This window comes from Schistosoma haematobium, chromosome 3 (assembly GCF_000699445.3).
Source record: "Schistosoma haematobium chromosome 3, whole genome shotgun sequence".
NCBI classification, from domain to species: domain Eukaryota; kingdom Metazoa; phylum Platyhelminthes; class Trematoda; order Strigeidida; family Schistosomatidae; genus Schistosoma; species Schistosoma haematobium.
In genome coordinates this window covers 24,081,115-24,098,181 of record NC_067198.1, presented here as the reverse complement: position 1 = coordinate 24,098,181, position 17,067 = coordinate 24,081,115, and the positions used below count along the sequence as shown (strand labels likewise).

Genomic DNA, 17,067 nt, shown 5'->3' with positions numbered 1-17,067 from the left:
TTTCTCAAAACAACATAGAACACATACATCTTTCATCATTTTTATTGCTTCTTTCAATTTACCCAATTTTCTTGCACACATTGCAAGTCGACGTCGAATGAAAACAAATGCATGTATATCTCTCCGATACATTGATTCATGTGCTGGACTGTGGTTTTGAAGCTGTTGAGAACGACGAAGATTTGTCTCAGCAACTTTATATGCTTGTTTGTATACTTTCTCTACCTGGAAGAAAGATATAAACAAGGACTAATATTTAGCAGAAACACAATATATTTAATTCAGTTTACCTACAAAAACACCGAATAAAGCCATAAAATAACAGAAATTCGACATAAAAACTACATAAAGGAAATAGAAATTGACGACTAACCGCTAGCTAGGTCATGTCTATTAGTATAAACAATTTCTGCGCCCGTCATTTCAATATAAACATGTCACAAGGAATTATGTTCCGTGAGTTTCTATGTCACTGACTGGGCTGCCACTAAAACAAAGCATTTATTTCTTAAAACATCTAATCACGATTTAAAATGCCGCTGTACCCATGTTTCTCTGGCAGACACTAAAAGTTTCCTTCACAATGTGATTAATATCTCTAAAACACATCTGAAAGGAAGCCAATCAGTTTGTCCCAGTATGTGAACAAATTAACATCAACTGTAAATCTAACTTCGAATTAGAAACACTATCAAAATATTTAGGATGAATTAGTGACTAAATAGTTAGACTCAATGACAGCAAACAAGCAAGAAACAAAGATTTAGTTGAAGATATACTTTGAACATGAGATCAGTTTTAAACGCGAATAAACGATAATACGGTTTTACATCGGAAATCTGAATTTTTACGTTAATCCAAAATACATGTAGGGTCTGACTTATTTCAAACAAACTGGAGTATTCTTTGCCCCAAATATTATATACCAACTGACAAATTTATAGATTGACCAAATTACGAATTTTGGGATGGAAATCCACGTCTAAGTATGACAATTAATAATTTATTGAAAATGGTAAATACATAGTTATGTTTAGTTCATATACTTTAATTGATGACACCAGTTTATCTATTAAAACTCATCTGGATTACGCTATGATTGATTATTTAGATTTATTTTCGCTTTGCGTTTATACTAGTATCCCCGCTTGGATAGTAATTAGTGTTTAGAAACGACATTTTAAAAATGTTTACTAGTCTGGTGGGCATTTAACGTAATATATCCTGAAACCGAGCACAGACACTTATGATAATAGTAATTTTTTGAATGCAGGGAAATGTGGATCACTAAGGATTTATGGATGTTAGATTGCTTTGAATGTACAAAGGCCAACAAAATCTTAAATCTAGATTCACTAACAATTTTTACGTCGAGAACAAACATCAGTGAGTAACGAAAATCTATGATACTTAGCAGGTTTAGGCAGCATATAATAACTGCTATGTATACAAAGATGTAAGTGAATAGTTTCATGCACTAAAAAAATATAGTAAGTAAATAACATTAGGACAGATATCTTTCTTTCTTTTATGGTGTAATCGCCTGGCGGTTTCTGTTTATATGGGATAGTGGACCTGATGTTGCTGGAAAACTACAGCAAACCTATCATATTAAAAGGACGATATTGATAAAGAAATATATTGCTACTAGGGTACTGATAGAGCATGCGAGAATACTCCCAACTGTATTAAGATTAGCTTCAAAGTATAAAAATATTGAAAAACTTACAAATATCAAACTTAGTAAGATAAGTAGGTGAATCCAATAGTAATGTTAATGTTGATAGCCGGCCGTGACTGAGCTATAAGAAGGATGAGATCTATGTAAGATATGAATGTTCTAAATCTTCGATGGCTGACAGTTGTCTGTCGTGCTTAAATACAAGGACTATTCCCCATAACAGCTGTTAAAAAGGGACAGAAACCCTCATAAGGAACTGTTATCAACTCGTTTCAATACTCAACAATAACTGGTTATTGCGTACGGTTGTTTATTCATTTTTATTTGTTTATTTAAACACATGAAGATTGGTACGAGAGGGCACCAAATATATACGCGCCACATAAATCATTCAATTTGTGTGAGGGATGAGATACTGCCCGGGTGCAAAACCGAAGCAGATAAAAGCGTGACAACTGGATGTTACGTATGGTTGTAAATTATTAGTATTTCCGATGATACATTAAATACGGAGGCAAATCATCTACCAGTAAACCAGAATGTGTGTACTATACCTTAAATGAAGTGAAAGGAAGGTATGGACATGAAAAATAGATATTAAGTAGGAACTTATAAACTCACATCTACGATGTAGGAGCATTCCTCCTCTGCAAGCAAGATCATTGCAGTTGCACACTCAGGGTTCTTAGCCAAGGCCTCCTTGGTCTTCTTGATTCTTTCTTCGTGATTTCTCTCTCTCCATGAAAGTTGCATAACTTGAAATACTTTCGTACTAAAAAACAACATACTTTCATACTCGGGCTTTCCGCCATCTGCTTCACATGTGAAAAATGTCTGATGATCTTGAGCAGACAAGTTCATATCATAATACGTCAGGGGGTCACGACCTGTTTCGTGAAAAAACTTTCGATACTCCGCCCCCCTAAACAAACTATAAGGATTTCTCCACACCTTACACTCTAGAGGGAATTTAAAAAAATACTAACAAACCTTGCGTAGACGCTAGGTGACCATTAGATTCCACACTATCACATTCATTATCTTCATCACTTCCACCAATGAGTGGATATATGTGGGTCCAAGAAATTTGCTCAATAAACGACTTTCCGTACTTCTTAAAGTACCACCACTCAAAAATCTAAATGTTAAAATGAAAGAGATATCAATACCAAAATAAGCCCCGATATTAAGGAGCTTGTTCCTGTTAGAGCCACATAAAATTTAGGTGACAAAGTATTCAGAAACATTTTTACTACTAAAAAAAGTCGTTTGAACTTAGAACGTACTTCAAACTGCTCTGTCGATAGGTTACACTTGTGGGGATGTATGGTGGGTGAATAATTAAAATTTAGAAGCAAAGAAACGCTTTTAGAAGTCGAAAATTTGTTATTGAACTCCCGTCGGTCTTACAACTGTGAGGACACAAGACCAGCTAAACAGCTGGGTTTTTTTCAAAATGCCGCAAACAGTAAACGCTTTTCCTAAATTTGACCATGAATGAAATTTTTAATCAGCGGAAATACGACGTAACAATCCTTTAAATTTGATACGAAATAGTGTGACCCACAAAAAAGTACCAAACAATATCACAATTATTCTGGGTCCTCTGGTGACCCTATGAATACCTTCAAATTTTGGACTTCGATACTTTTAGTATATGCTAACAGACAAATCTAGAAATTGATTTGTAATATGAGATTTATGCAACAATCAACATCCTCATTATGAAGTTGGTACGCTATAAAGTGCTGAAATTCCAGGACCTCATGTGGTGAATTTGCTCAAGTAGATTTGTATCCTCGTTGTGCTTTCATCCTACATATTCCATTAAGAGGCTGTATTTGAGAGATATGGAGAGTTTTTCATATATGATAAATATAGGGTGCAAGTGAGTAGAATCTCTCCTCAGTATTTTCTCACTGGTAAGTGATCTCGTTTCTGGTGTAGTTTCTCCCCTAAGTTAACCGCTGCAAAATTTATCATACAAGTCTAAAATTTAACACTGAAAACCCATGAACCTCCGGGAATAGAAGGTTAAACTACGATATCGCTTTCGGGGAGAGGCCTTATTCTCGGAATACAAGTGTTTAGAAACGCAACCGGCGATAATTTCCAAACACTTGGTAGTAATAAACTGTTCAATAAAGGTGTTTGTAAGGTGATAACAGAAAATTAAAATTGTTTATGATATTGTGAGTTAGTGGGTTCGTTACGTGACGTTTTCGCGCATTACATTTAATGTCAATAATTTCCATACATTTCTTCGGTGACTTCAAGCCCTTAAGGAGACCTTGTAAGACCTATTTTCCTTCCATGTCTCTCTAAAATACAAGGCAGAGCAAGTATCAGGGCTACACCATAATTTTGCATTTTTCGCTTCAAAGCCAAAAAGCCACTGGTTTAAAGTGGCGATATGAGGTACTTCGATTTTTGAGACTTCCCTATGTGTGTAGAACATAGTGACAATTACGCAGAACATTCTGTCCTCAAATAAGGTAACTAACTGAGATAGGAAGAGCAAAATAAAGTCGTACTTTGCTGAATTCTTTTTAAGGAAAGAGCGTGGTGAGTATTTCAATTACTCAGGAACAAATATAAAAACGCGGTGGTTCCAATAAAATAGTAGCGTGATTATTACAACGAAAGCTTATATTGAAAAGTTTCATATTGGGCATCTGAATCACCGCCAGTAGCTCTTCTCGATTGCCTCCTGAAATGGAAGCTGGTTTGTTCCCTACTAACATAGGTCAATGTTGATGATATCCCGATATTTTGCATCGACAATCAACAATAAATACCTGTACGTTTTCGATGATAGCTGGATTAGTTTGTAGTGGCATCGGGCCCTAACCATGCAGTTTTCAAGGCTGAACACGAGACAGTCTGGAAAATAGATATTCAATATTTAACGCGGAGAAAAACACAGCGATGAAGAAGGTGGAAGGAATGAATTCAGTTATTTAGAACCGATCGGATGGCATCGCTCAACTTCGCAGTCGTGGTCGCTCTGTACAACTCACTGCTACCCATATTAAATATATATTGTTCTGTCTCCAGCCTGAATGTGTTCTCCATCATATATTTTTGATCGTTACGACAATGTGTACAATGGTGTGACTTCCACGTAAGATCTTAAGGATTAGGCAGTTATATCATAACAAATCTTCAACATTGAGCTTAAGCGTATTATTAGAACCGTACTAATATCGAATTTGACCATAATTCTACATTGGCAAGTCCGACCAAAGAAACACAGCCTATCATTATTAATCTTTATTCCCACTTTGACTTTCTCGATTGATTTTTACTTCCGTTAAACCAGTATTCCATCAGTCCTCTGATTAGTGCTCATACGTATTATCGAAATGTTATACTGATTAGCACTCATAACATACTAACTCAGTTGGTACTAATAACTGGCCGCCTATAATAATAATTAGTTTCAGTGGTTCATTAACAAGCTTTAGTAGCACTTACAAGCTTCAGCGAAATGAACTTGTTAAACATCCAGCTCTAGTATATATGACATGTAAATAACGTAAATATACATCGACCAGCGACGTTAGCAAGGACTGAATGGTTATCTGCAGCTAATCATATTCTTTCTTCACTTAACACTTCAATCTGTTTTAAACTATACCTTATACTGTAAAATCCTTCTTCCGACCACTTCCCGACTTATTTCGAATTTTCGATTTCCATTTTCAAACAACAAAGATAACACTTGTGGAGATATGACTGACAAGCTTATTTTGTAAATAGTTTTCAATATTATTTGTATTTATCATGTCAACCTTTCATCGTATGTATATTTACCATCAAATGATTGTACCTGTTGTTTTAGTAAATGATTTTGAACACTTTTTCCGTTGTGATACTAACACAGCGTGACGTACTGTTGCTGGCTAACAAATACACTGCTTCTCACACATTCCTCGTTCTATTTTCATTCGTGATTGAGTTAAATGAGACCTAAAACAAATATTATTTACATTCATAGACTGTGAGTGCGAATACTCCATACCTTACTTTGGATTATACCACTGGAGAGTTCATCGACACGTTTGGAATTACCAAGCATTCATAATTGTGGATTTATTGTACCAGACTAAAGCTGAACACGCATCATTTTGGGCGAACTTAAGTAAAGTCCCGTTTTTATTGTATTTGTAACATTTAACTGGTATATATCAATATTACTATTGATTTTTATTTACTTTGTTGATACTTTTTGCGTTTATATATTGTCTGGTCCTCCACACACTACTTCGAAAACATACGGTGAGTTCAGGCTATAAATTTTCTTCAGTCATAAGATCATTTAAGATAGCTCATACGATGAAAGCCATACAATTATCTGCATTTATTCAATTGTTCTGATTCGAGGGAGTGACGAACACGTCAACAGCACTATAATTACTGAAACAAAATGTTTTCATGATATCATTGTAAGGCACTGTTATGACAATCACGTAACATGATTGATAAAATTGGTGGAATTATCAACGACATCGGTCAACAAATCGACTTATAATTATCACTAAATAGTGTTGTTTTCTCGTTGTCTTCAACCACTACAGATTATTACAGTATGTTTCTTTATCAGTTGTTCATTCAGTAAATATTTTAAGACTTTTTTAATCTAATTGGAGGTTTGGCAACGCAACCATGCATGCAAATAATCAGCATAAGCATTCGAGCAAATCATTTGCAAACTGAAAACATCACTGTTGAATTTACCCCAACACTGACTAAGGTTCAAGTCATCATCACTGACATGAATTGGGAGTACATTCCCCTTGGTTACAACTTATGTTCTTCCTGATAATGCACATAAGCATCACTCACTGTTTATCATCTTGCAGAGACTTATTTAGCCGAACACATCTTGCAGCACTGCATCACATTTAATTGCGGCACATAAGCTTAGTTGATTCCAACAACTTATAGTCACTACATCTCAATTAAATTGCATTTCGCCTTATGCTAAACTACATAATGTTGACATCGCGCTTTCCAATCTATACCACAACCTGATATGTTGTCTTGACTGCACTGCCCCATTTATTGGCCGGGTGGCTTATAATGCTAATAGGGGCCAAAATACTTTTAAAAGAAAGCTGAGGAAATTAAAATACCGCTACTATGAGCAGAATGATGTGTATGCACTTCAGAGTATACTTAAATTAATCGACAGAAATGCTTCATCTAGATTCAAAACAGGACCACGTAGTGATATTATTAACTATAGGCCAATTAATTTGACATCCGTGCTCTCAAGATCCATGGAAAAAATCATCCACAAACAGCTACTATCATTTTTACTTTCAGCTAGTCTGATCAGCCCATCCCAACACGGGTTTATGACTAAACGCTCATGTTTCACATCGCACCTGGAGTTTTTTGATCAAATTACCCAGAGAAGAAATGTCGGTCAGTCAGTGATAGTTCTTTACTTCGATTTTAGTAAGGCTTTCGACATTGTCTCACACAAACTTCTTCTTTTAAAACTCTCTTCATTTGGCATACAGAATCCGCTTTTATCTTGGCTCAACTTTTTTTTAGAAGAACGTAGCCAAATCGTTCGCTTTGGATCTTGCTACTCTAAACCTGTGAATGTAACCAGTGGGGTTATATAAGGAAGTGTGGTTGGTCCATTACTCTTTCTCCTTTTTATCAATGATGTGTGTTCCCTCTTTTAGTCTCCTTGACAATTTTCTTTCCGAAAGTGGATTATGTCACCTATTAAATATCAATGTATTCAATAATGATTTATACAAACAAGGTCCATCATCCATTTAATTGCTTGAAAAGCAAAATAAAACCTTTAAATCTTTCCACGTCTATCTTGTTTTATTTCTCTTTATCTTAATATATGAAGTCTGCTTATGTACATGTTTATCATTATTACGGTTATTAATATCATTATTAGTTCCCCGACACATTAGATATTCTTTTTGTATCTTCTTATCCTTCTAAACATATTTAACTCCAGATTGTCCTTTAAAATCAATTTTGACTTTCATAGCATCAATCTTAATTATTATTGCACAAATATTTGTACTAATATCCGGTTTCACTCTGTATACTATTACAGAAATCTAAATGTATTCATCCGAGTGCTTTAACGGATTTTTATTTTATTTTTTCAATTGCTGGTTTCCTTGTGAGGTTGATATTCATTACACAATTATTATTCTTATCATGGATCAAAACTTTTCACTAAGTGTTCACTTCTTTTCTCTCTTCTTTCCCTCTAAATAAATATTCTTAAGATTACGAAGTTTGTAATTAAAACAATAACTTGTGTTACACTCAAATTAAATTCTCAGACCCGTTATATCTTCACTATGCATATATGACTCATACATATTGATATTTTATTATCATTTTCATTTAATTGTAACTTTCATAGCATCACTCCAAACTATAACTGCACAAACATTTATTCTAGCGTCATATCTTACTGCAATTAAAAGTTATTTTTTCTTAATTATTTTTGTTACTAATTTAACAATACACACATAGTCGTTTATTCTTGTTCTGTGTTCGACAACACGCCTATTAGACTGTTTGCGTATTTCACGTCTCCTTTATTTCTATTCCCTTATTTTCTCCATTTCCTTCTTTAAACTCAATTCAATATTTTTCTCAATTGCACAGACCCGATTTATTATTATTAATATTATACTATTATTGCTCTAATTTTTTTCTAAATGGCAAGTATAATGCTGACATTATTGAAAATTTTGTATTATTGCATTTTTTGAAGAAACCCGAAATGGTTTCTTCACAACACTTATATGCCCACAAGATGTTTGTGAATAATAATAATAATACTTGCAACTAACTCGTACGTACCGTCAGCCATATGTGTGAATATAAATAAATAGTCTATGGCAAGTCAGAACATTGAGTCTAGAGCATGTCTCTCGCGCAAACACTCATGTTTGACGAATCGCTCTTAGCTGTCTGTCCAAATTCACATAATTATCAATTTTCAAGCACTGAAAATTTTTTTGCATAAACATTCATATGTATTAGTAGCATTACTAAATTCTATCACCATTAAACAATAATAAGGTCGAGAAAATCTCCCCTTAACTAAATAAACCGTATCGAACTAACTGGAACACTAGTTGGATTTCTTTTCCATGGTAATACTCTTGTTCTTTCAGTTAGCCTAATAATGCGGATGCAGTTGGAAATCAATTCATATGGACAGCTTACCGACATAAACGTTATTTGACCTAATGATTTGAACCAAAAGTAATTTCGATAATAACATTCCTACAATATTGACTTTTTTAGTATTTCTAAACACAAAATGCAGTACCTATAAGTTTAGTTATTAATCAACGGCTGTTATCACGTATCTTACGGCGATTTAATAAAATATCCCTACACGGAATCATATTATCATTGTTATAACCCTCTATTTTAGCTTAAATAATCTTCACCCAAATTTTAATTTTAAGCGTTTTAAGCATTAAAACAGACATTTTAAAGCCGCTGCCACCTTCTTTTTTATTTATCTTTCAGTTTATCAATACTCGGAGGATTCTTATTATTCTTGGTAACCTCAGGAGCGCGGCAGTCTTACTAATTTGGTAACGAACCAACGTCACATTGATTCTGGTGGGAGAGTAATGTAGTGGCACTGAGCCTTAGCCACACAATCCTCAAGGACGAACACCAGACAGTTGTGAAGACAGATATTCAACATTTAACGCGGAGGAAACCCTAACGATGAAGAAGGTGGAAAGGACGAATTTAGTTAGTCCGAATGGATCGGATGGTATGGCCTGGCCTTGCAGGCGTGGTTGTACTAATGTAACAGCTTCTTATCTATATTAAATACATTGTTATATTTCCAGCCTGAATATACTCTCCATCATATGCTGATGACCCATACGATAGGACGAATCATGTGACTCCCGTGTTAGATCTCATAGATTAGGCAGTTACATTATAACAATTCTACAATTTTAGGATTGAGTCTACTATGAGAGCGATACCAATATCATAGTAGACCGTGATTCTCCAAGTTTCGGCTTCGTATAACGGAACTACCTTGGAGTTTGGATTTAAGTATCTGACTGCTATTTTGGCTAACAGTTCTTTTGCACTCAAGGTGTTATTCAGTCGTAGAGATTTTTATTTATGTCCATGACAAGCCATTCAAATCGTTGCCTGAACGCTCATCACGTTAATCGGATCTGATCTGTTTGTAGACTATCCCTGTTGCATGTGAACTGCCGATTGGAGGACATTAATATACTATTATATTGGCATAACTCTTAATACTTATTCATTTTTATAAGACACGCAGTGCTAGTGAATATGTTTGTACGTTCCAACTGATAACTATAATTCCTTTAATTATTGTATTAATCTAATTGTTTTTACGTTTTGAAACAGATAAAGTTTATAACCAAGTTATCCTTGGTCCGACCATAGCACTCACATAGACCTTGGGATCTCCAGAATCGCGTTTACAATCCTAGTAGTTTGTTTGTAGGACAAATGATATCCTACAAAGTTTCGACCAGTATTTCATCAGAAATTCTTACGTTGAGTGCTGCCAAATGTTTACAGAGAAAAACCAAAAGACTATTCGTATCCCTGAATTGTCTCTTCACTATTCCGAAAGTCATAGTGATGGCAAGTTAGTAGGGAACGTTTACCGAATGGATCCCTTGTTGGAGTTATAATTAGCTTAAGTACGCTTAGCTCAGTTAAAAAGAGAAATTGATTTGGAAACGTGACTGTAAAATGGATGAGAAGATTATAGTCAGGTTTTGGCAGACAAAGTGATGTCGTTTGAGTCTATGTCGTCCTCACATGAGGTTGGTGTTAGTCCTGAAATAGACTATATAACAATAATATCTAAGGCTTTAGACTTACCAAAGTGAGAGAGATCATAAGGTTTGATGGTAGTTCAATGAATGTTTGAAGCCTCATACGGAATTCCGAAGACTGTTTCGATGAATGTGATGAACTCCGATCTAGGTTAAACTAGTTGACTCAGCATTGTGATGGTGGAGCTAAGGACACTATAGTTCATCGCGCATTGTTCGAACCAGCAGAAGGCTATCGTAAAATGTAAGAGCTTATCGAGGAAGCTTTTGATCATAAGCACATCGTAGCCCGTGCATTTGTTGATAAGACGATGAATACCTCTGGTATTAAGGGGACTAGTCCAGATAATATGAGAAGACTGTCACGGGAGGTGCAGTTTTGTGAGCTTAAGTAGATGAACCATGTGACCAATCTGAATTCCACGAAACTATCCGTACTATGGCTTTGAAACTCCCATTGCACTTACAAAGAGAATGGGTGAAAGTGGCATATAAAACTCTTAAAACGGGAGGAGGGCTTTCATTTATGGACTTTTGTGAATTTGCAAAATAACAGTCCGATATTGCTCATATTACATAAGGATTGCTTGTCTATGGAAATCATTCTAATGACAACCAAATAAAGTCGGCCGTTGTTACTGAAAGAAGCCTCAATTCAGAGTATATGGCGAGAATGTCGTTCGCCAATATGAGTCTGATGTCCCTCCACATGCAAGACAAGCACTCTTGGGTCGCCATGTTTATTGTGTACTGAAAACCACTTTTAGACCAATGTGGGAGGTTTAGAGACAAGGATATTATTGAAGGGATAAAATTCGCACTAAAGAAGTTGTGTAGTGTCTGTCTGAGGGTGAATCACATATTACGAAAATATCGAGCACCGAGGTCATGTGCAGTCAAATGCTGCGGATGGATATACCATACCATTTCACAGTGGAAGCGAGAGGAACAGAGAGATTGTAATAGTAATGCTCATATTAATACCCAATTCTTTACGGAGGAATACGCTAGGCGTGTACAAGGATAAGCAGCATTTGCAATAGTGCCTGTATTGGTAGAAAAAATAGTGGAAGGGCGGTGCAAACTCGCGCTTTGCTTATTGCAGAATATCTCATTGTAAAGAGGTCCAGCTAGAAGTTTTCCCCTTAGATTTTTCTTCATCACTCAGAGTTCCAGATGTATGAGAGGTCAAGGGATTACATATGTTAAGTAGGGCGGTACCAACGATATCTCAGATGGCATTGTAGTCTCACTTGCGTGGTGTGGGCTTCCCAACAGTTGACATCGAAGATATCACGGTACTTATAGTGTGCAATGTACCAATGTCCAAAGATGAACTGAGAGCTAAATTAGATCAGGTATGTAAGATGGATTTTGAAGAAATCCAGAAACAATTTAAAATCGTAAAGCCTTGAATGCCATGTCCAGATCAACACGGTTAGCGAATGAGCATTACCAAAAAGATTTACCCCGTCGTCACCAACAGAGCAGACTAAATTGTTTGAAAAACCGGCTCATCCGTGGTCAGAGGTTGCATGATGAATATGTTATTGTGATGGCACAGTATGTTCAATGATAATAGGTTTTCCGAATGAATTATACGGACAGGAAAATAACAGTTCTCCACTGACCATTTATTAACCAGTGTTGATACGTTAAAAGCTAAATCAGTATATTCTCAGCAGAGATGTTACATTTAGAGTGACTATTCTGACCATGATAAGACCAATAGTGATATAGACTATTTTGATCTATTTAACGCTGAGAGAAGGCGATTCGCTGTAAAGCGATACAGCTTTTTGTTCAATTTCCTGTCTATTAGAGAAGTTCACATCGAAATGGCCCACACCTTCAACATTAAATAATTTTTATGCGTTCAGCTGAAGTTCGTTGCTAGAAGGAGTCACCCAAAACATGTATTTAGCAACAACGCTTCGAACGTCAGATGAGCTGAAACCAGTCTTAGACAGTTTGTGTGTAGTTGGGACCAGAATAAGATATTAAATGCTTCTTTAGATTGTGAATGAACCTTCCGAGAGCTAGTCATAGTTGCCATGTGTGGGGACGAATCATAGAATCACTACCGGAGGAGTCTTTGGAGACGTTTTAAATAGAGGCTAAAGTAACCACTCGTAAGGCTAGTTAATGACTGTGATAATCTGGATATACTTGCGACAAATAAATTATTGTTACTTCGTAGAAGTATATGATTCGACAAAGCACAGACGACTAGAACGTGTTTTTATAACAGATGGAAGGAAGCGCAACAAATAACCAACCTACTTTGGAACTGATGGTTAAGAGATAACCTACCAGATCTTCAGGCGAGATCCAGATTCAATAGCTCTGTAAGTCTTCGACATGTGATGCTGATCGTATTACTTTTACTGGACTCAAGTAGCTGACGGTGCTCGGTTATGCATCTGTATCAGATCATGAGTAGGTATGGTACGTTTCATTTTTATAACCGCTAGCCAGATTAGATTGACCACTTCACGATATATCGATAGCCTATCAAATGTATATTCAAACATCACTTATAACTTGACTGGGTTGGCAAATTTCGTTTAAAAAAGGTGTTGCTGGTTAAAGCGTTGTAACGTTCCGAATGCTTGTGACATCATAACGTTCGTCCATACATTGGCCCGATAATCTTGTTTATCAATGAAACTGCTAGGTTACGTAAACATTTGTAGAATTATAGTCTGATTCGTTATTAGTGTTACTCTAATGATAGACGTAATTTCAAAATTAGAGATCTGTGATGATGTTCGGCACTCACGTAAAGCAACTTTCGGCTGGTTTTGATTGGAAGACGGTAACTTCGGAATACCGATCATGAACATTATTAATACGTGTATCACATACACTGATTGATCTTAGCACTATTACCTGGGAACTCATTCATTTTCCAATTTTACCTTTAGAATGACAGAGCTCTATAAACGTGATCAAAGTAGGTCAACAAAAGGGGTACACGGACTAAAAAATTAATTTCGTCGCGACTCGTACAGAGGCGATTAACTCGGAGATATATAACGTAGTAAGAAGTAAGTTATTGTACTTTCTACTGGAAGCTATGGCGATGACATCGTCCCAAGATTTCAAAGGAAGATTCGGCTAGCACTTTATTTCTCAGCATCGAGGAACCTTCTTTAAATGTTGTTCTTCGATTATTTATGTTACTGACCACTTGGTTTCTCGTACTGAGTTTACTTAAAGGTATATTAAAAAATCACACTATTTAAACTAACAGCCTCTCCACTTATTCAAATTCTATAAGGACTGCAGAGCTTTCTTCTGAAAAAAGGCTCGCTCTTTTTCAACCATGGAGTTACAAACCCTTTTGTTTGGCATTATAATAAACAATACTATCTACAATACATGCATAACTAAGACTCTGTGTCCAGTGATTTAGAACAAAGAAAGGTATAATGTTAGTCAGAAAAATAATCATGTATTGGATTACATAAACGTTAGTAAGTCAAACAAACCTAAATTCACCTTTGAGGTGTTATACTTCGCCTAAAGAAATATCCACGAACGGCGCGATTTGAATACCGTTGTTCAGTTTTCGCGACGACTCGGACACTTCAGCTGTCGCCTGTCGGTCAAATGTTAAACGATTGAAGTTTTTTTTAACGAAGTAATTATTCTGTAAATTGTACTTAACTTTATTCTGTAGATAATAAAGCGACAAACGGGCTGAAATTATCTCCTTAATAAAAATTCCATAAACTATCTATTCATAATAATTCAATCTTTGGAAGTTTAGGTCTGAAGCCGTCCACTAGCGTCACTTTCTGGCATTTAGCGAAGATTAAATCAAATGTAATGAACGCCAAACCTCACATTTACCAATATGACTTATCTAAACGAAGCTACAATGGAAAAACACTCAACCTCTCAAATGACGAACACAAAGTTCCAACAAGATATAACGAGAGCAATATCTATTCACTGTTTAATTACTTACGTCCGTTAAAGTATCAGACTCCCACCCAGTTTGTTTCACAATACGAATTACCTACGCCTGAGGACCCAGAATCCTCTCAGTATAAATTTAGTGACAATAGTTTAAAAGTAATATCCATACAGATAAGAAGACTACGGGGAATATGCAGTTATTTGTCAAAAAACATTGATTGCCCAGTTGTGTATGAGATATTTGGACGGTGTGTATCTAAGGGTAACGCTTTCACCAATATACCTGGTATATCTTTTGTACTGCAAGAAAATGATAACAAACAGACGGTCCAGACAATAAATTGCGCTTTGTATGATTTTGATGAGATATTACCGGATATCAGAGTTGGAAATATATACAGGCAAGTTAAAAATTATCTCGAAAACGTTACATGTGGAATTTTGTTCAATGCATTTTAGGATTTTAGAGATTAATTTGACTGAATATTATAACCTAAGAACAGTACAGTCGGAAATCTTATAGACTCACTTAAGAATCTGTATTAATACTTAGAGAACTGATACAAAACTATGTAAAGATTATTTCTATGGATACAAAATAAGCTTCACTCACACCGGTTACAGAAATACGACCAACTGAGATTTCGAACCCCAAAAATATGAAACAATGTCATTTTATGCTAAGATCCTGTTATTATTAGTTTTAATTACATTAACGACTATAACTCCACCTAGCAACTGACAAATTAATATGAGATTTGACATATTTTCTGTTGTTCTCTCATATGTTATCAAAAATAACTTGGTAATAGGTGTTAGGATCAACATTAGTTTCAGCTGAATAAAGACCTTGTTACAGTCCCTGAAATAACACACTACCTACGTATTGTATAAATTTTGACGTGAGGTTAATGAACAAATGGTATTACAGTAAACTATTGATATTCATTTCAGATGCGCTGGGAGATATCACTGTCAAAAATACATATTCCAGTGTTTTAACATAGAAGAACTAAATGAGGACGAAGTGCATCTTATGGAATCCATTCAATATCAGTCAAACCTGGAGCTAACAGAATTAACGAAACCAAGAAACTTTACACAAAAAGTATCTAGAGTAATATGGAGACCCAACTCGATAGCTAATTCCTCTACAATTACATTCCCAACCGAATACCGACACTTTACTGCAGCAATAAATAAAAAAATATAAAGTAAGATTGTTACAAGTTAAGTTGTTTTTACGGCTCATGTGAGATTCACACGGAAAAACGAAACATGTACATGACGCCCATAACTGTATCAGAATAAGCAAGCACGAAAATGCCACTTGCAAAATATACATACTTGAAGTGAACAAATTTGCTAGAAAGCCAGAAAGTTTTTTTACAAAGTGACTAACCATTTTCTAAAGATTTTCACTGCATCTGATTAGACCAAAGAAGTAGGAATAAAGTTTCGGTTGGAGGAAAATCAGAAAGAATTATGTACATATAATAAGACTAAGCATATCTCAAATAAAATATGCACGGCTTTCTAAAGAGTAGGCTAGTGTGACGGTATTTCAGTTACTTGAAGATGCTGCAGGATCTAAACCTGAGCTGGAAGACATAGGACCAGATGTAGACACTTGGGCACCTGATGTACTACTCGGGGCACCTGTAACGTTTGAAACTGTCGGTCCAGAGGAACTTACAGTAGATACTGTGGTTACTACTGAAGAAGCAATAGTACTTGTTTTAAGAGCAGCCCGAATGGCATTTGTGGTATTCAGTGTATTAACATCAACCGAGCTAACACTAGAAGCAGGAGTGCTAGATGTAGCCGCAGAACCAACTGCACGAAGAGATAACTGGCGAATTAATTGTGTAAGCCATCGTCTAGTAGCGACATCGTTCTCTAACAAACTACTAAATGTGCCGTCTACAAGCTGTTGCGGCAAACATGTTCGAAGAGCATCACGAGCTCTAAAACAAAAAGGGTGAGAAAACATTTATGGTTAGTCAACAGTATGAAATTCGATAAAATCATATTTAGAGATGTGAACAAACATACCAAATGACCACTTTTTGTTTGTCGCGAAGTAAATAGTCAAAATTAATACCTTGAAAATTATAATTCTTAGTCTTCCGAGAAAACACTCAGGACATTCTTAAACCAATTACGATGTTCGGTTTATTTTTCGAATAATTTGAATAGCTAGAAAGCAAGTTACCACTTAAGACAACATAAAAACAACCACCTTTAAATATCTGTCAACAAACTAATGATCCATAGAAGAGAAAACAAACTTCATTAGGATTTAACGAGAGCTAATGAGGTATGGCAACTTGGACCGATGCATATATGCGCCTGAACCTACGTTGTAGCTGACTGACTGAACGAGCGCATTACGAGAACGGTTACATAAGCCTGTATTAGTGAGATGTCACTGCTGGTATTTTTAGGATTTGGATTACAGTAAGGCCAAACTGATACAAAATATTAGATATTCAAAAGGAAAACACGACTGTTTACTTTAGTTATGGACGTAACGAATAATAATAACACTTGATACTGAAATAAGCCAAGTCACTATAGCCTAAGAGTGTGTACAGT

General features: G+C 35.6%; 2 protein-coding genes across 7 annotated transcripts in view; one reads left to right on the top strand and one right to left on the bottom strand.

Moving 5' to 3' along the window:
• RQCD1 (Cell differentiation protein RCD1) overlaps window positions 1-17,067 on the bottom strand; it is a gene marked incomplete at its 3' end in the record, with an annotated part of 45,003 nt that overhangs the window by 14,423 nt on the left and 13,513 nt on the right. The window contains exons 1-6 of one of the 6 annotated variants that reach the window (XM_051213357.1): window positions 2,968-3,580; window positions 2,851-2,936; window positions 2,672-2,819; window positions 2,470-2,640; window positions 2,303-2,436; window positions 28-225 (exon numbers count right to left, since the gene is read on the bottom strand). In XM_051213357.1, coding sequence (XP_051069329.1) covers window positions 28-225; window positions 2,303-2,436; window positions 2,470-2,640; window positions 2,672-2,819; window positions 2,851-2,928 — 729 coding nt within the window. In that variant the 5' untranslated portion in view covers window positions 2,929-2,936; window positions 2,968-3,580. Of the gene's footprint in view, window positions 1-27; window positions 226-2,302; window positions 2,937-2,967; window positions 16,437-17,067 lie in introns of those variants that run through there. The other 5 variants (XM_051213358.1, XM_051213361.1, XM_051213359.1 and 2 more) reach the window with 5 other exon arrangements.
• On the top strand, window positions 14,098-15,698 carry MS3_00010612 (uncharacterized protein). The gene is made up of 3 exons (XM_051218998.1): window positions 14,098-14,188; window positions 14,228-14,870; window positions 15,424-15,698. The coding sequence occupies exons 2-3, from the start codon at window positions 14,377-14,379 to the stop codon at window positions 15,680-15,682; spliced, it is 753 nt and encodes a 250-aa protein (XP_051069333.1). The 5' UTR covers window positions 14,098-14,188; window positions 14,228-14,376; the 3' UTR covers window positions 15,683-15,698.

Coding starts and splice junctions, on each gene's coding strand:
- MS3_00010612 (XM_051218998.1), top strand. CDS start 14,377: ATGAACGCCAAACCTCACATTTACCAATATGACTTATCTAAACGAAGC. Junction 14,871..15,423: donor AGAGTTGGAAATATATACAG/GCAAGTTAAAAA, acceptor TATTCATTTCAG/ATGCGCTGGGAGATATCACT.